The sequence below is a fragment of the Gopherus evgoodei genome, chromosome 4 (genome assembly GCF_007399415.2).
Source record: "Gopherus evgoodei ecotype Sinaloan lineage chromosome 4, rGopEvg1_v1.p, whole genome shotgun sequence".
Classification (NCBI taxonomy): domain Eukaryota; kingdom Metazoa; phylum Chordata; order Testudines; family Testudinidae; genus Gopherus; species Gopherus evgoodei.
The window spans coordinates 75,820,787-75,840,772 of record NC_044325.1 but is presented as its reverse complement, the minus strand read 5'-3'; the positions used below and the strand labels follow the sequence as shown (position 1 = coordinate 75,840,772).

The following is a 19,986-nucleotide window of genomic DNA, read 5'->3' as shown; positions in this document are numbered from 1 at the left end:
ATGCCTGAGTTATTGAAGTCTTCAAATTGTGGTTTGAAGACCTCAAGCTGCAGAGAATCCACCAAGCAAGTGACCCATGCCCCCATGCTGCAGGGGAAGGCAAAAAACTCCAGGACCTCTGCCAATCTGCCCAGAGGAAATATCTCTTCCTGACCCCAATATGACGATCAGCCTAATCCCTGTGAGGCATGAGGGCAAGATTCACCAGCCCGCACTCAGAAAAGAATTCTCTGCAGTAACTCAGATGCCCATCCAATCCAACATCCCATTTCCGACCACTGGGCATATTTATCTGCCGATAATCAAAGATCAGTTGCCAAAATTAGGCACCTCCCATCATACCATCCCCTTCCATCCCTTTAAGCTTAATCTTAAAGCCAGATATGGTCTTCTGCCCCCACTACTCCCCTGGAAGGCTGTTCCAGAACTTCATTCCTCTAATGGTAGAACCCTTCGTCTAATTTCAAGTCTAACTTCTAGTGTCAGTTTATACCCATTTGTTCTTGTATCTACATTGGTACTAAGCTTAAATAATTCCTCTCCCTCCCTAATATTAATCCCTCTGATATATTTATAAGAGCAAGCATATCCCCCCATAGCCTTTTTTGGCTAGACTAAACAAGCCAAGCTCTTTGAGTCTCCCTTTCATAAGGGAGGTTTTCCATTCCTCGGATCATCCTAGTAAGCCCGTCTCTGAACCTGTTCCAGTTTGAATTCCTCCTTCTTAAACATGGGAGACCAGAACTGCACACAGTATTCCAGGGGGGTCTCACCAGCGCCTATATAACGGTACTAACACCTCTTTATCTTTGCTGGAAATACCTCGCCTGATGCATCCTAAAACCGCATTAGCTTTTTTAACAGGACATATTCACATTGGCGGCTCATAGTCATCCTGTGATCTACCAATACCCCAAGGTCCTTCTCCTCCTCTGTTGCTTCCAACTGATGTGTCCCCAATGTATATCTAAAATTCTTATTATTAATCCCTAAATGCATGCCCTTGCACTTTTCACTATTAAATTCATCCTATTACTATTACTCAGTATACAAGGTCATCCAGATCTTCCTGTATGATATCCCGTCCTTCTCCGTGTTAGCAATACCCCCCAGCTTTGTGTCATCCGCAAACTTTATTAGCACATTCCCGCTTTTTGTGCCAAGGTCAGTAACAAAAAGGTTAAAGATTGGTCCCAGAACCGATCCTTGAGGAACTCCACTAGTAACCTCCTTCCAGCCTGACAGTTCACCCTTCAGTACAACCCGTGTAGCCTCCCCTTGAACCCAGTTCCTTATCCACCTTTCAATTTTCAGTATAAGTCTTAACGTGGAGCCACTTTTGTGACATGGGAATCTAGAAGCACCCAAGTATCCAGCAAGCCCATCACGCTTGCAAACCTGAGTAACAAAAGGCAGGCAGGCACCCCTAATGGAGAGGGCCAATATCACTGCGGTGGGAATCTCCCTTTTAAAGAACTCCAGGACTAATCTAAAGTCCATTTAATCACTGTTAAGACTCCAGTTAACTTCCATAGACACTGGATCCAGCCTCAAGTTCTTCACATTTATAACTATTTAACCTCTTCTAATTACAAACCGTTTCAGAGAAATAAAGCTCACCCATAGCTGCAGACATACCTATCACCTTGTGCTGCAACCCCATCAGACCCCACACATTAGACTGGGTCTATCTGAGTCAATACTTGGGTGGAAAGCCTTCAAGAAACTGAAAGTGCTACAAAAAGTGGGGTTGGTGATTTAAGAGAGTGCACTCCTGTCACTGAGCCAAGAATGACCCATGGCACTCCTCCCTTGTCTCCCCCCGCCACACACACACACACACACACCCCGAGTGTTATGGGGCACTGTACTCCTGGATGTACCATCTTTCAAAGGAAATGAAACTTATTTGTGGTCATTAGAGACCCCTGGAACTTTTCCTTCTCTAGTTGGGGTGTTAAATTTCATGTCCTGGCGAAATTCCAACTTCTGTAATTAGATTCTGTCTCTCTAAATCTTTCTTGCTTTTTCAATTGGATACGGATTCTTCTTCACTTCCACTCACACTGCCATGTAGCTGTTAAAAAAAGCTGTTTTGTTTCACTTAGAGGCAGCTGTATTTCCATGGTGGGACAGAGACCACTATGGTGCAGTTCACATCTCAGTTAAGTTTGTGAAGTGCTTTTGGTGCTACACAACCACTGTTCCTCTCATCCCAAAGTGTGATTGGTTCTAATTAAGGCAATATATTTATAAACTAATTCACAACAGAAAATATACAAGAATAGGTAAGCCTAGTGCCTTCTGTTGTATAAGAACATGTGCAATGGCTGGACGTGCAGGAAGTGAACCTTGTGAGGTCAGGGTCAACCTAATGAAGCAAAGGGATGCCACTAAACCAGGACACAGGTAGGATCATGTTATCACCCCTTTCTTCAAGCTGCAGCACACATTCCTTCTTACTGGCTGAACTCAAGCAATTCCCCATAATCCCAGTTTCTTATACATACGTTCAATTTGGTAACTTAATCCCACTTCAAATTGGTATTTATTTTTTCTAAATGCAGGTACTAAATGATAAGAATTAGTTTGTGTAATTCAGTAATGCTGCCTGGACATCATCATCATAACTCCCCCATTCTTCAGATGTCTTATCCCCCCCAAATACAAATGCTTAGTAATTAGAAAAATTAACTGGGATTTGAACCAAATATAAGAGAAAAATTAGCTGTCCAGTCACCAAAGTTGTGCAAACTTATTTTCTGTGTCCAAGGGAACAACCTCTACTCCTTACTTCCATATCCCAGCATTTTTGTTTCTGTGCAAGATATGTTCCATGGCAGACCTCCCTATCCTCACTTAGAGTGTACCATTGATTTGAATGTGCCTAAGTGACAAAACAGCTCTCAGGTCACCAAAAAATGCAGTGTTTAAATAGAGGGGGAAGGGGGCTGTCAGGGGAAGCAGCACTTTATGCAGAAAACTAAGTGCAAGGACAAGGAGCAGAGGGTCATTTCTGTCCAGGCTTTCACAGATGTTTCTGCAATGACTCAAGAGCTATTTTGTTTCCTATATACTGTTTACCAAGTGTTTGTGCATATGGGGAAAGGAGTGCGTGTGTTGTAATGTCAGATATTATGAAGAGGAACAGTGTGAATCCGTTCATTCTATATTTCAGCACAATAAAATTTTAAAATGTAACCTCCTAATCTGGGACTATACCACCAACTTCAGTACATGAATAAAGAGCTTTGAGGAAAGCAACCAACTTCAGTTCCCACCAATCCTTATCCCTACTGGGAGAAACTCCATATCCTTCAAAATAAGCCTTCTGCTTCTCTGTATGCAGGGAAGAGACTAAACAGCCTGGGGAAGATCTAAGCATAAGCCCCATTCACAGCATCACTGAGCCAACAACCCTAGAAGACCATGAAGTCAAAAATCTGTAAATAGAGCACTCTCAAAATAGGTCTTGTGCAGATAATCCTCAGAGATTCCAGAGAAAGGCACTTCAGTTATTGAGTAAACATGGCTGTGAAGGTCAATCAATATTTACTGAGCTCTGAAGTAGAAATTTAGTTTAATGCTACAAAGAATTGAAGGGGACATTTAATGGTTATTGTTTGAAGTTTGCTGAAGCCAGAAGATTACAAGTTAGACCTAACACTTGGAGTCTAACCAAGCGAGTCAGACAGTTTAGCCCTCTATTTTCAATTTCCTGCCCATCCATAATCCATTCTACTGGAGCCATTACAGCCAGAAAAAGAGACTTTAGCAATAAGCTGGATTCACAGACCAGATGTCCCATTACAGGCAATTGACAATGCCAATAAGTTAATGAACATACTGGCAGAAACAAGGAAATATAAGGGTCCACAGGATTTCTCAGAGGAATAGGAGAATGCCACCAATAGAGTAGCACCTTTTTCCCCTCCTATATAATAGTAGTGAAAGGGCCAATATTTAAATAGGCCATGATGACTGAATTCCCCCTCTCAAGCCCTTTTAGGTAGGCTGCGGCACACTGTCAGTTGAGGACATTCGCATGGGCTATTGGCAATGCTAAGGGGGGGAGGGACAGCTCAGTGGTTGAGCATTAGCCTGCTAACCCAGAGTTGTTGAGTTCATCCTTGAGGGGGCCATTTAGGGTTCTGATGCAAAAATCTGTCTGGGAATTGGTCCTGCTTTGAGCAGGGTGTTGGACTAGATGACCTCCTGAGGTCCCTTCCAACCCTGATATTCTATGATTCTGTATATGTATCTAGGGATTAAAAAAAAACAACAGTTCTCAGCAAAGTCAGCCCCCTGGCACCCTCACACAAGGAAATTCACTTTTAAAACAATGTACAGATGGACATCAGGTATGTGGTAGGGGAAATACAATAGTGCTGCCCATCACTTGTCTCAAAACATGGGACTTATACATTTGGAATAGCACATTTTTAAAATAAATTAGCTACAACCTAGATGCGCTAAACCCCAGTTGGGTGTTCCAGCTAGACCTTGTGCCCTTGTTGGCAATCACACAAGTCATTTGCAATTTAATTCATAATTACCTGAGCAGCAACAGTAAAGTATGAGCTAGGCAACTGCAGAGATAAGACCAAACACCCATCCCATAGCCTCCAAATAAATCTCTTTGAAGATTATATATAGAGACTCTTTTTAAGTGTGACTAGCAAGACAACACCATGGAGGGGTCTAAGCAGGCAGAGCTCAAGGGATGAGGGAGAGCACAGGTGTGATTCGTGATCTGCTGCAGGACATTTTTTCTTAGTGCCCCTGAAAGAAATGGGGACCAGAAGGAAGGCAGACCGATTATCATTACAGCAAGCTGGGAACATTATTAAGTGAAAGAGGGGAAGCAGTTTCAGCTTCCAAGGATAAATGAATTTCCTAAAAGGAGGGAAAACATGTTGGATAAACCATGAAACCGAGGACTTGGAGAAGGGAGGGTGCTGAGGAGAAAAAGTGGGAGGAGCCACTATAGCAACAATAATAAACCTCCAATAATTTTTGAAAAACGCTCTGATCAAATACCCCCCTCACCAACACTCTCACATCGTGTTAGAATTTGCCACCCTCATCCCACAAACTCCATTCAAAGATATTTTATTGGCACGACAAGCTATACAAGTGCTGCCCACATATAAAAGGACAGAACCACTGGGATTCTATCAGAGACAGATTCAATACACAGAGCATCTGCCCAGGCCAGTGCTTCAATGTTGTTTAGGTTTTGGTGACAGTGAGGCCACATAGCATGATGCCACTGACTCTGACTCCATTAAAATGCAATAAGGAAACACTATTCAGAACCCCCGTCTAGGAGACAGGAACAAAGCCTTATTTCTGATAAGATGAAATCTCTCCCTCTCTCAGGCCTACTCATTCTGAACACAGAAACAGAACGTCTCTCCGTCCTCCTCCTGTCATTTCAGCAGCACAGTCATTGATTGCTAGGTTATGAAGCTTCCATCAGCTTCCAATTCTAATGTACAATGGCCAGTTCTGTATTTGGTAAGAGGCAGCCAAATCGGGTGGCACATTTCACTATGCTGAAGTATCTGCCAGTGCGATTTCTGCATATAAGAATTTGTCACCAGCCAAGGTGGCTATTGGTTTTGATCTGTTCTCCACAGCTGGGGTAGGTTTAGCTGGCAGTCTTATTAAGCATTGTATGGTTCTGGAAGAAGTTGTTTGCTCCACTGACCTGGAGAGGAGGGCTAAATACCAGGTGTGATGTTTATACAAGAGGAACGGATTACTTTTTCTTTTCATTTTAGTTTGTAGTCCTCAAGTATTTTTACACAGTGGGAATATTTGCTGCTTTGGCTGAGGTAGTACCAGGAACAAATCTCTTTTTATACAATCATCTGGAAGGGGAATCATCACAGTTTCTGTTCTGCAGCAATTGTCATTGAAATTCCTGTGCACACTATAGTTCCGGGGGAAAAAAACAGTGTAAATAAGCAGAACTTTTGCCCCAATTAGTGTAGATGGCTTGGAGCCCCAGACTTCACACTCCTACAGGGGAATGGGTTGAATTATACTACCAAAAAGATGGTAGCAAGTATTATCAGTGTGTTGTATTCATATAGCTCTCCTTTAGTCTCGGAGGACCTTTTCTCCCTAGTAATGCACCTCTACCCCCAATATAACGCTGTCCTCAGGAGCCAAAAACATCTTACCACATTATAGGTGAAACCGCGTTATATCAAACTTGCTTTGATCTGCCAGAGTACGCAGCCCCCCCGGAGCACTGCTTTACCCCGTTATATCGGGGTAGAGGTGTACTTAAATAGCCAGTTTGAAGCTCCCTACCTATATTTAAAGCCCTGGAATGCAGGTATAGACTTGTGTAACTAGGATATCATTGAGTTTACTTTGGGCTTTTTCTCATAATATCCACTTTTCCTCTTTACGGGTTAGCCTTTAGGACCCATGCACTGAAGTGTGTTCTAGCAAACTTAGGTGTATAGTAGCTGTCACAGTCATTTAATGAGCCCTCAGCTCAGAGGCTGGTTTGCTAGAAGAGTAGCCATCATGTACATACTGAAGCTGTTATCCCCTCTCACTCCCCTGTCTTGCTTGAAAACCTATTTGCATATTGTTTATTTCATCCTGCTTTGACGGATTGGTACATGGATTTAGTGGTGCTATGATTTCCTAACAGGTTTCTTTCTGTAGCATGGTAGGGTTCGGCCCTGTGAGACACACTGAGACAAATAGGTTTTTTTAAAGTCCATAGAGCAGGCAAATATCTTCCATTGTTATGATTCCCCCCTTCTCCCACCACTCCGCACACATATCTGTTAATGAGCATCTGGAACATAAAGATGTGGTCAAGGTTCATTTCTCAGCAAGAAGACTCCTGAGCTTCCTCTCTTCCTCCCACAGCACTAGCATCACTGATACTATCTGTCCATTACTTCCACCAGAACCAGCTAATACCAGAGAGTGTGTACCCATGTCATATCATGCTTTGTGGTGACTTTACCCGAATCTTATGAACACTTGCGCCTCCAATACAGAGAGCACTGCCGATGAAAGTCCTGGGGCCTATGGCTGGAGCTAGGACCATTCAAATTGGTAGGAGTGGCGACTAAACATTTCTAGAGAGACAGAGACTGGAGGTGGAGCATCTGAGCTAGAGCAAAATCCCAAAGTAGCAGAAAGAAGAAACAATCACAGAGACAAGCATAAGAAAAAAAAACCTCTCCCATGCTCTGCACTGCCAAGACAGCCCCTCTCCAGCCTTGCTCCTCTTTTTCTCAAGTGCAAGCCCTCACGTCACACCATCAAACCTGGTTTGTTCAAAGCTCTGAAACATGGAGACCATTAATTGGCTTCATCAGAAGACTCACTCCTCTGAGGGAATTTCCCTCTCTCCCCACGCATTTGAAAAGCTACAGGCAGATTGAGTATTGTTTGTTTAGAGAGTTTGTCCTGGCAGATCACTGGGTGAGCACCCAATCAACACAAGAAGGGCAATCAAGCACAACAGGAAGGCAATGGGGTGTAGGGCACAGACATTTTTGTCTGCAAGTGGATGAAGTGTTCTTAAGTGCCACTCGTTCATTCAGACAGGCAGCCTAGAGGAATGTGGGGAGTCAGCCAACGCTCAATGAGGCCACTTCAAATTCCTGAATACCCTCAACCTACCAACTCCCACTGTACACTTTCGAGGAGGTTTCCACAGATTCAGCACTTGGGTAGAGATCTGTGGCCACACTCTATGCCACCGTTGTTGCTATTGCTCCTGCCCAGTCTATACTTTTCCACCTATCAAAAAGTTTCAGATTTTAGGTCCCAGGAATGGCACCCTACTACCCAACCTGTTCAAACTTCTGTCCTGGCAATGCGGAGCCTAGCTCTCATCAGATTGATGCTTAGGGCCTATGGTGATAGGCACCCTAAAACACCTACGAGAAACAGGTTTGGGGGATGCCCTCATAAAAGCAAAGATGCAACACTCAGGATTTTAAGAACAGAAACAACAGATACCAAGAACAGAATTAGAAAACAGAAACTGTGAGGCCCCATTATAGATGCTGCACAAACAGGTAAAAGATGTATGCTCTCCTAGTTACCAAGCTCTGTCACTTTTCCTTTACAGCACTGCTGAAATCAGCTCTCTCTCTTCATCCCCGGCTAATATCATCACCTCTCAGTCACCTCTCACCGTGCAACCTCCTCTTTTTTGTCCTTCCGACTCCAATTTGCTCCCATATAATCCTTCCCAAATGCAGGTGGCTAAAATCACCTCCTCCTCCTGCCACTCAGAAAGCCCTTCATCTTCCTATAGTTGGATCTCCTTGACTGATTCCCCCACTTCACTCCTCATCATGCTCAAGTTTCTGGCCCTCACTTTCATGACTACACACATCATGGCCCCTGCTTACACCCTCCACTCTTGTTCCCACCTAGGACTCTTCACATTGCTTGTGCTGCACCCAAGCCTGCTTCCGAACAAAGCCCTCCATCTATCTACTTCTCCAACTCTCAGCTTTGTGCCATCTTCCATGTCACCTCATACCCTTGGAATCCCCTCCTTCTCTCCTTGCTCCCCAATGGAGCACTCTCTTTCAATTCCAATCCGTCCCGAGAATACAGCTCCCATTAATCCAAATCCAGAGAAAAATTAGAAGGCTGTGCTATTTAATATTGGATCTCATCTCCCTACCAGCATCCTATGCGTTTGATCTGTACCATCTCTCTAATTTAGAACAAAACCACTTCGGGGCAGACACAGCATGTTTCTGTGTACTATGCAGTGCCATAGCATTCCGCCTCATCTGCTGGATGAGAAAATACACAAGAGACCCCAAACACCTTATGCTTTGCCACACCCAGATTCATCTTGAACCACCAGGTTTGGGGGATGAGAGGGGAAGTAAAGAAACTGGCTTTTCCAGTAGGTCCAAAAACAAGTCCAGAGTAGGTTCCCTGCTGAAGGCAGTTTCCCCTGCAAGGGGAGACTGCATGGATGGGGAAAGGAGGGTTCAGACTGGCTTCTTAAATATTTAAATATTTCCCTTGTGCCTCCCCAACCTCCCAGTAGCAGGACTGCAGCCACCACTTTTCCCTCTAATCTAATTAGGATCATTTTTTTCTGTCTTTCCGGAAGAAGCATGAACTGTGTGCGATATATTATACAACACTTTTGTGTAGCTGCCTCTTGGCCAGATGGAAATTTTTCTTCTGAAGACTTTTGTTTCCAGCGTTGATCCCAGTTTTGGATCTGCTCGGTTCACCACGCCCTCTGCACAGAGGTGATGGGAGAGCTGACAGGCCACAGTCAGGGCTCACTGCAAGTCACAGTCATCCCTTCCATTAGGTGTGTTCCTGGCTCACCTCTCCTCTCCAACCTGGAACTGTGCTTGAATTTGAAAAGCCCCTATTAAACATTTTTCAGAGGACACATTATTTTGATGGATGCTGGGACTAAAGAGTGGGGATTCTAAGCACAGGGAAATAATGGAGTTTTGTTTTAATGGGTTTAAGAGATGCCCCGGGGGCAACAAGAAGGTTGCTTCTCTGTAAATCAAAAACACAGAAGACCAGAAATGGAGTCAAACAACGAACTCCAGGAAGCGGGAAATCAGGCTCTATTTAACTGCAGCTCTTGGTTACAGCCAACTCAGGCTGCTTGGAAAAACAGCACACACACTACATCACTGGCACAAACTTAACGAGGAAAACAAAGAGAACACAGGGGTCAGAGTGGGGTGGCAAGTAGAAGGAGGCACCCACCCCTACCAAGAGTCAGATCAATTATCCCCTGAATACTAACAAGATTTCTGATTAAAGAACGGCTGCAATGCAATAAGGAGAGAAAGCTCCAGCAGTCAGGAGGGGCTGTCAGGCAGTTACAAAAGGACACAGAAAATTTGCCTTGCTTGGGCATACTAAGGAATTCACTACACAAGTAACCAGGAGAGGGTTCTCCACTGCCTACAGTCCCCAGTCATTCCTCACTGCTGATAACTTTAACCTCAGAGACAAGGACTCAGTCAGTTGCTATAGCATCTGGAATTTGGTTTCATGTAAGCTTGTTGCTTACGCACAGCTTCTAGCAGAGGCCTGTTCCGGGGAACGTCCTATTACCACAGGTCAGTAAGGAATCAAAATAATCCACTGCATACATAACTCATGGTGTGAGATAGCTGGACACTTCACGTAGCCATGAGTATTACCATCAGAGATGATGCATCAGCAAGATCCATTTAGATGTAGGAGTATTTGGGGGAGCAAAAGCATACTGTCTTTGGTCATATCTACATTTATAATCCAACTAGACTGCAATTTGCAATCCTAACATTTAATACAAATATTCAATGCTAGCCAGTAAATGAACACCAATTAGACTGTGGATCTCCTGGGTTACCCATAAAGCCCACAACATCAAATATCTGAAAACTGCCAGCCCTACATGAAACAGAAATTTAAAATTTCCAATACTGTTTATCAGAACTCTAAGGTTGCACTTTCATTCAAACCCTTCATGCAGGCCTTTATCTGCCCTGTGATATAGTGTCCCATTTAAAAAGTCAAGCTCACAGGTGAGTTCAGAAACCCTAATGTTGCTAGAAAATAGTCAGATTTGGAAATTTTCAATCACCTGAAATATCGCAAGATTAGAATCAAAATGCACCAATTCCATTTGATACTAGCGAAGTGTCTATCAGAACTTCTCTCATAGCCGGTGCATGGAACCTCCTTCCATCTGATTTGTAACATATGAAAAAGGTTCTATTAAGAACAGAACTAATTTTCTGGGGCCCAAAACTCTCAGAGGCTAGATGTACAATCTGGAGCACCTCAGCATTTAATGGGTAGTTCTGTGTGATTAAAGTAGAGAGAATGTGTGCAAAAGCTCAATCTAGACCAGAGGTAGACAATCTACCGCACACGTGCCAAAAGCAGCACCCAAGCTGATTTTCAGTGGCACTCATACTGCCCGGGTTCTGGCCACTGGTCTGAGGGGCTCTGCATTTTAATTTAATTTTAAATGTAGCTTCTTAAACATTTTTAAAATCTTATTTACTTTTCACAACAATAGTTATCTTTTATAGACAGAGAAAGAGACCTTCTAAAAACGTTAAAATGTATTACCGGCACACAAAACTTTAAATTAGAGTGAATGAATGAAGACTCGGCACACCACTTCTGAAAGGCTGCCAACCCCTGATATAGACTAATCCATAGCAAGGTGAAAATCAATCACCCCCACTATAATACTGTCCCTGAACCAGAAGACCCACAGAATGAATAAACCCATTATCCTATGGGATTGAAAGAATTCCCTAACCTACAAATTCTCTTCATTTTTGCCTTCAATATTGGGAAAATGCTACGCCTTGCAGAAGGGACGAAAAGAAGGGATTAAAGAAATATTACTGCACCTAGTCTCGGCCAGTGCAGACAACAAAATCCCATAGGAGAGTGAGCCTAGCATAACAGCTGTGTCAAGAACCAAAGTCATTGCAAACCCAACTCTAAGAGCCTACTGTCAGGCACATTAAATTCACAGATGGCAGCTACAGTTTGTGTTCTTTGCAAAGGTTTCTGCAAAATACAGACGGCCACTAAATTCAGCATGCCAATTAATGTGGTGGGTTTTCTGCATACCAGAACTCCTGTTCTAGATTCTAAACAAAGGTAAAGACAAAACACTTTAAAGAGAGGCCATCAACTTTTAAACAAAAAAAAAAAAAATCTGTCTGAAAATGTTATACCTTCTACACGGCAATAGCTAAAGAAAAGATAAAAGAAATTAGAAAAACAAATTATCTATTTTGTAATCTAGTTTCTGTAGTTGACAGTCACTTAGAGTCAGGTTCACTGTTTTCCCTGTACAGTCCAGTCAGTCTTCCCCTGTTTCATGATATTTGTTACTAGTAGCTTCCAGGTCTGAGCTGCAGACACAACTGGAGAATGCTTCTCTTTAAATTTCCAAGAGATTGCACAGAAACACTTATATCACTCTGGGGTTTTGTGAAGCCTTCTTTTTATAGAATCTAGTTCAGGGCCTGAATTGACTGACAATTCCCCTTTTAAAAATTAAAATACTTAGTAATCTTTAAAGTACTTTTTAATATAGTTACAGTAGGCACCCTAATTTCCACAGTATGAGCTCAGAGAAAGGGGGAATCTCCACTGCAGAAAATGCTAGTGTGAACACAAAATTAAATCCAATTCAAAATGTTTGTTTAATGTACTCAGGCTGTGGTCTCCTGTATTAACTGACCCAACCATACTCATTTCACCATGGAAATGGGAAGTTCTTTGCTACCGTTGGCAAGTTTTTGTTGCTAGCAGAAGTACATAAAATAGACCCTATTCTTCTTTCTGCAGCACCTAGTCTTGATTTGGAAAGATCTGGGGTAAAATTATTTTCTTTGCTACCTGCAACTTCTTCATTATTCTGACAAGAAAGAAGCAGCACAGTGTTCTACACCAGCTTTTATAAATAGATTTCCTTGCCTCTGGAAGGTCACCTCACAACCTCCCGTGCCAAGGTAATGGGGTCAACAGTAAGCCTGTGGACCCTCAGCACATCCTGTGAGTGAGGTAGGGTAGGTAGGAATGAGTAGGGTTCAATGACTGCCAGGATCTCAAATCAGTAGCAAGCAGGATCAGAACCCAGGGATCCTGACTCCCAGTCCGAAGCACACTTGTTCTAATGGAAAGTTTCATTTTAGTTTGGGATTCTAAAAAATGTTGACAGTTTGTGAAGTAAAACTTCTAAATAAATATATTTTCTAGTGGCAAATATCTCAAAGATAAACCTACAGGCACAACACTCAGAAATATCTGTAACCTTGCAGACGAACTCTAATAGACCATCACTCCATCAACCTTCCTTCCCCACCACACCATTAACATTAACTTGCATGCATCTCTTCCTGTGCCTCACCTCTCCACATGTGAGCCAAACATATGCACACTCCCTTCTTTGGCACAAGCTCCACAGCCGCTCTCCATTAATAGTGGGTCAAAGTTCAATCTGACGTGCTTGTTGTTTGGATAAGAGCCCCTCTTCTTATCCCTGAGCTGAGACACAGAAGTAAATGTGCTGTTTTAATGCTGTTGTACTTTGAACTGTGTGGCCACCCTCAGCACCTCAGGTATGGATGCTTTGTAAATAAAATTATTAAATCTAAACCTTCCAAACGGATATTGCTAAGATGCAAATGCTGGTAAGAGACTACAGAAGCAGGAGGGCAGATACCTGAAATGTAGGCATTTGCACCTTCCTTCACACCCACCCCCAAAAAGGGGACAAAATATTTGGGAATTATTTCCTTATTGAAACAAATCTGGTTTATGTTTTTTAAGTAAAGAGGATATACTTTCCCAAAACTACAGTTGGCACAACCCATCTTAAACCCTAGCATTCAGTTACATAGGGAGACCAGGAACAAACACTGGCGTGGAACCTCACGCATAGACAAACTGCCATGAAAAGCTTCCCATGGACATCAGTGTACTATTGCTTAGAGCAAATACAGCAATTCACCTGCACTTTACAGTGAAACATCCCCCACCTGGTCAGTTGTTAACAGCCAAGACACATTAACTACGAGCACCTTGGTAACAGCCAGAATAAAATTCAATCCAGTTTTTTACCTACACAAATCTCTATAGTTAAGATTCTTTCCACTTCTTCTGGATTCCAATTAAACCCTGTATGGCAATTCCAGAGGCACTTCTATCTCCCCTGATTACTAATATCAGATTCTCTGAGATACAAAGCTACAGCCTTGTTTACCTAGCATTTTCAAATCATTTAGCACCTTCTTCAAAATAGTGTGCAAATAGTATTCTTGGTAGAAAGGGAATAACACTGCTTGAAAACTAAACACAACCTGGTTGTACCCCAGAGGCAATGCTTGCACAATCATGGAGATCAGTGTAAAAATTCCTTACAATTTCATCCAGCATCTGAGAAAAATGCATTGTATCAGCCAAGAGTGGAACTCCAGCTCACAAAATGTCCAACTTCTCTTGTAAACATTATTGAAAGATGCTCAACAGAACCCTTTCCTCCCTATTACTACCACCTCCCAAATTTAATACAAGCACTGTGTAGGGGGCAGAACTAGTCATGAGAATTTTGTCCTGTTCGCTAGACTGGACTTAAACAGAGCAAATAGGTGGACACAATTCTCATGACTAGTTCTCAAGCTGTTCCACTACCTCTTACTACAAAGAGGTTATTACACACACATAGTTTTGTATCCACTATTTTTGGCAGTTCCCCTCTGTGACATTTCTGTCTCAGGGAGTTCCAAGATGGCATGTAGGGAGAAAGAAACCACCTTAATTACTTCAAAAGCAGAGAGGTAAGTTAGAAGACATTTCACCAAAGCAGGACTGTACCTTTAAGGGGCCGTGTAATATGATGAGTAGCTGCATTCCTGCTCAGAAAGGGCTGCTGTCCCAACATGCAGGAGAGGCTGGAAATAACCTGTACACATACAACCTTCTAGCTCAGAACTCATCCTCTATGTCACAGTCTTTCAAAACACAGAGGGGAGGAACAAACAGAGGGCGCAACAGAAACAAAGAGCTAAGTCCATTAGAGACCAAACTTCAGAGAGAGAAGGAAGGAAACTGCATGTGCAGCCCAAGGGAAGGGGCCCTTTGGAAAACCGTGAATCATACAAGAACAGATCAAGGGAGCGGGGCTCCTTTTCTGTGGCTTTGTGAAGGGCCTGGCCCGATTGCTGCAGCATTATCTACTCGGAAAGTTGTTCGGTGATCTTCAGGAACCCCGGGGTTCCCTCCAGAACCCCACCACTAACTTGCCCGTCTCTGGAGCAGGGGAAAAAGCGAGTGCCCGGGGGCCTGGGGTGAGGACACAGCAGACAAAGCCCAATTCGGGAAAAGGCAACGCGAGGTTGCCCAGGTATCTAACCCTGCGGGATGACTCCAGCGCCAGAGCGAGGCAAACTCTCAGCCATCTCCAGCCCACTACTAAATCAACAGATTCCGGCAGCGCGCCCCTTCCTGGGGTGCCCCGCACGCGGCGGAGCTCTCCCCCCAGTGAGAGCCAGCCAGGTGTGCAGTACCTGACCCAGCGCTAGCGAGGGGCTCACCCCGCGCTCCGGATGTGGCTTTGGAGGAAAAGGGGCCCAAGAGTCCGAGCAGCAGCTGGGGGCTTCAAGCACCAAGGCCCGGGGGAAGGAGCAGCTGCTGCCCCCAGGTCTCAGCCGGGCGAGTACAGCCCTCCTGGCCCGAGAAGCTGGGCAGTGGGGTCCTGCACCTGGGCGCCCCCGAGGGGGAGTCCCGCGCACCTAAAGCGCTGGGGGAGCGGTACTGCTACTGCCCCCGGCCAGGGGCCTTCAGCGCACGGGGGGCTGCCCAGGGAAGAGACGATCCTGAGGCAAGCGCTTACCTCGGACGAAGAGCAGGGCTCCCAGCAACAGCGGCAGGATGGAGCCCCCGAGCCGCCTCATGCTGGCAGCCCCCGCCGCAGCTCCAGCCCTGCACCGGGCTCTGGGGCACAGAAAGTTCTCCGGGTCGCTCCGCAGCAGCGGCCGCTCCTCCGACGGGCTAGGCGCTCGCTGCAGCCCCGGCCGGCCGAGCTCTGCTGGGACCATGCACCAGAGCTGGGGGTGGCTCAGTGTCTAGGGTGCTTTCGCTCGTGCAGCTTTCTCCAACGCGAGCGCAGCCGAGTGAGTCCGCTGCAGGCTCAGGCTCTCAGCTCAGCCCGCCCAGGCCCTGCCCCTAGAGGCGGAGTCCTGCTGGGGAAGCCCCCACTCCCGCGCTCCCCAGCCAGAACCCCAGCGCTGAGGAAACTCCTTAAACTTTCCGAGTCCCCAGGCACCGGCAAAGCCAGTGCAGCCCCCATTATCCAGGCTCCTTCCAGTCATCCCCCAGGAAATGGCACTGGGGCCGCCCCAGCCTCCCTCCAAGGCAGGCCTCCGTGTCTCCGTTACCCTCCTAGTGCGCCCCCACCCCTCCAGCGTCCCTACCATCACTCTGTGTCCAACCAGAAGGGCAGCTCTACCGCTCCCACCAGGGCACTTCTCAGCTAGCACTGGTCTCTGCACCAGATTAGCAGGCCTTAGCCTCCAGCACTGCCCCATCACACCTCCCAACGGGAGGTTTGCCCTAGCCTAGGGCATTTCCGTAGCCTAGGACAATCTCCAGCCACCCTTTTCCCTACAGGGAAGCACCCAACTCTACCTGGCTAACCCCCATTCCTTAATCCTCATTCCCTCACCCTTCTGAAGTATCTCCAGTCCCCAAGAGCTCTCTGACTAGTTTATTCCCTTTAGTCCTCCAACAATGCATCCCTCAGGACACTCCTCCAGAGCACTGAGACATCTGCAATGCATGGTGCAGTCTGGCAGCCCATCCTACTAGATCTTCCACAGGGCATCTCTGGTTTCTGAGTGCATTGCCATGTATATCTCCATCCCTCAGAGACCTATCTTAGTACCAGAGCTATATTCCAATTCTCTGAGATTTCTGCATAGTTTACAGTACTCTTGAACACTCTATCTGGACTTTTTTGCAAAGTCCTGGACCTTCTCCCTGGAGCATCCCGCTTTTGCCCCTAGTGCATCTCACCAAGCTTTATGTCATCTGTAAGATGAATACTCCCCTCTAGCCCTTGCTCATCCATCACTTTCCTGAACCCATTACTCAGTGCATGCTGCAATATCCTCGTGGGAAATATCTGATACCATATTTCAATCTCTTTATTTTATTGTGAGTCTCATTAAATTCAGTGTTCTTCTTAAAGCCCCAAATTCTGGAGAAAGCTGATTAGGTGAAAATCTTAACTTTCATTACAAATAAATAAATAAGGTTTCTAGCCCTCACAGTTGCGGAGAAGCACTTAAAAATCTGATCCAAGTGCCCCCTAAAGACTCAGAAACCAGAAGGCAAATAAACTGTTTGGGTTTTTTGTGTATTTGTTTCATTTAGGGTTTTTTGTAAACTCAATTTTTAAGCAAATCTCATGATTTTTTTTGAGCCTGACTCAGGCTTTTTTTAACTCTGGGTATTTACGTTACAATAAACTTTAGCTGAAAAATCAATCTTAGTTGGCTTTATTACATTAATGTGAATGAATAACTGGTTAAGAGACCCTAAACAAAGGGTCTGAACTTCAGGCTGAGGTGCGAGTTGTATTAAATTGGTACCACTGGGCCAGAGGTAGAAATGGTCTTACTTAACATCTTCATTAATATGAATTCAGTGGGAGCTGCAGATGCTCAGCTCCTCTAAGGATCACGATCTAATGATCTGCCAGAGTGAGTAACCAACAGATCAGTGAAATGTGCCAATGATGATAAATTAGAAGGAATTGGAAAAAAACAGTGAGGAGAAAGAATGTTGTTAGAAATTTGGTGAGAAAAGAAAAAATAGACTCACTCTGGCCAAATTAAGCTAATGCATCTAGAAGGACTTAATTTAAAACAGAGTCTCAATGTCGAGAAGAAACCTGAGGTAAGTAGCAAGTCAGAAAGTTTTAAATATGATGTGGCTGCTACACAGGCCAATGCAATTTTTGTCTATATATGTAAAAGCAACACATCCCTGAGCAAGTAGGGGACACATTCCCTCTATATGGGTATAGTACAACTGGACCTGGAAAATTGAATTTAATTCTGATTACTTCCTCGCTAGAGATACATTAATGAACTGAAGGAAATTCAAAGAAGAGCAACAAAAATTTATCAGGTAGCTGGAGGAAGTGATGCAGGAAGAGAGATGAAAAAGGCTAGATATGCCTACTGTGGCTAAGCAACATCTGAGGCAGTGGGGGGACATGAAGAGCATGCAAATATTTGAAGAGTGTAAACTCCAAGGAGGGAGAGGTATTGTTTATGGTGAAACAAGAGGTAGAATTAGGAGTAATGGGATGAAGTTAAGAACATGTTGGTTTAATTTAGCCAGAAACCTACTCAGCTTCAGAATAAAATTAGACCCATTTCCCACAATAACAAAAATACTTCTACCTGTTTGTGGAAAGAAGAACAGACCCAAATCTTGTTTATGTCTAGACTCCCTGGAGGATCTATAAGGTAAGAGCCTCACGTAGTAAATCAGCATAGCTCTGTTGAGTTCCATGATCAGGTCCACAGAAGTTTGTAGGATGCTCAGATGCACCAGTGCTGAGTATGGTAAAAGTACATCGATTAGACATAGAACTTCCTGATGGTGACATGCATCAGGCTGTATAATAGTTTCCGAAAGACTGAGACAGAAGCATTTCCCTGTGCATGAAACCAAATCCTTTTGAGAAATACTTTGTCGTGACCTTTAATAAACAAATAAGCCTGGTAACTTTTATCCCCTCCGCTCTCCTGGGAAATTTATTATTCCCTTGTATGTGGTTGCATTGTGTTTACAAAGTCATGCTATAAAAGGAAGAGGACACCTACTGAGCTTCCAAAAAGTAAAATGTTTAGACTAGGATTGTGGGAATCAGGTGACCTGGGTTCTAGTCACTTTTCTGTCACCTTTTCTGTGCATGACATTAGGCCTGTCCATACCTCAGGTTCCCCATTTGTACAATGGGGATAATTATGCTTACTATGCTTTGTAAATAATGAAGAGATCCTCTGGTGAAAACACTAGAGAAGTGCAAAATATGACCAAGAGGGTAAGCTCCTGTGCTTGGGAAGCAAGGACAGAGGCATAAGCAGGTAAGGCAACTAGCAGAGAAATGAGAGCACCTTGTAAAACACATTGTCGAATACATAAGTATTCTACAGATAAACCTTGATGAGCAGAAGGAAAGAAGAATTGGAGTATGTAAAAATGTTTTTTATGTGTTATCTGTCAAAGTGTTTTTACAAATCCTGCCATGGGCTATGTGCACAAACCTTCCCTGAGATGTTAATAAATATGTAATTTATATATAACTAATCAGAAAGTCTATTAGGAAATCTTGCATTGTGACTGGTCAAGAGCAGTTCCTCAGTAGGTGGAGCATTGATTAACTGGTACCATAGTCTATGAAGAAAGAAAAAAGTTGTTCCACACAGGGCAGTTGGGTCAAGAGAGTGCTATGGCTCTTGACCAGTCAAAATTCAAGATTTCCTGTATTACTTTTATTAACATTATTATTCATAATTACTACATTATTACAACATGCATCTCAGTTCCCTTGCCTGTGACATCTCTAGTGATCAAAAAGATCGTAGCTTGAGTGGCCTAGGGTTTTGGAGTTGAAGAGACAAACTTTGAGTTCCACATCTCCAGGAGTATATGAAATATACATATACCTGACTCTGGCATCTTCATGTGAATACTTTATACTGTGGATTCACCTCTTCCCTTGGTTGATTTCCCTGAAGTTTTCTAACCATTGATGTTTTTTATAAGATGTGCTTATGGTTGTCAGTTAAACTCTACTGCTTTCCTGTATACTGCTTTCAACCATCAATGCTATATTTTACATTGCAGATCTGCAAAACCAAACACATATTAAGAAAACCTAAACCTAATTTCCCCAATACTAATTTCCCCCAACTATTATTCACACCTTCTTGTCAACTGTCTGAAATGGGCCACTCTCATTACCACTTCAAAAGTTATTTTTCCTCCCTTGGTATCCTGCTGTTAATTGAACTGTCTCCTTAGACTGACCTTACACTTGGTATGGCATTACTCACATCTGTTCATGTATTTATACCTGCTCCTGCATTTTCCACTCCATGCTTCTGATTAAGTGGGTTCTAGACCACAAAAGCTTATGCCCAAATAAATTTGTTAGTGTCTAAGGGTATGGCTACACTTACAGTTTTGCAGCGCTGGTAGTTACAGCTGTGTTAGTACAGCTGTGTAGGGCCAGCGCTGCAGAGTGGCCACACTTACAGCAACCAGCGCTGCAGTGTGGCCACATTTACAGTACTTGCAGCGCTGTTGGGAGTGGTGCATTGTGGGCAGCTATCCCACAGAGCACCTCGTCCCATTTTGGTGCTGTGGCTTGTGGGAAGGGGAAGGAAGTGTGCG

At 44.0% G+C, this 19,986-nt stretch overlaps 1 protein-coding gene across 1 annotated transcript in view; it reads right to left on the bottom strand.

Moving 5' to 3' along the window:
• Nucleotides 1-16,870, bottom strand: part of LRP4 (LDL receptor related protein 4) — a 112,514-nt gene extending 95,644 nt beyond the window's left edge. Inside the window, 1 exon segment of the mRNA XM_030559901.1 lies at nucleotides 15,407-16,870. Coding sequence (XP_030415761.1) covers nucleotides 15,407-15,611 — 205 coding nt within the window. The 5' untranslated portion in view covers nucleotides 15,612-16,870.
• Between the last annotated feature and the right edge of the window lie 3,116 nt (nucleotides 16,871-19,986).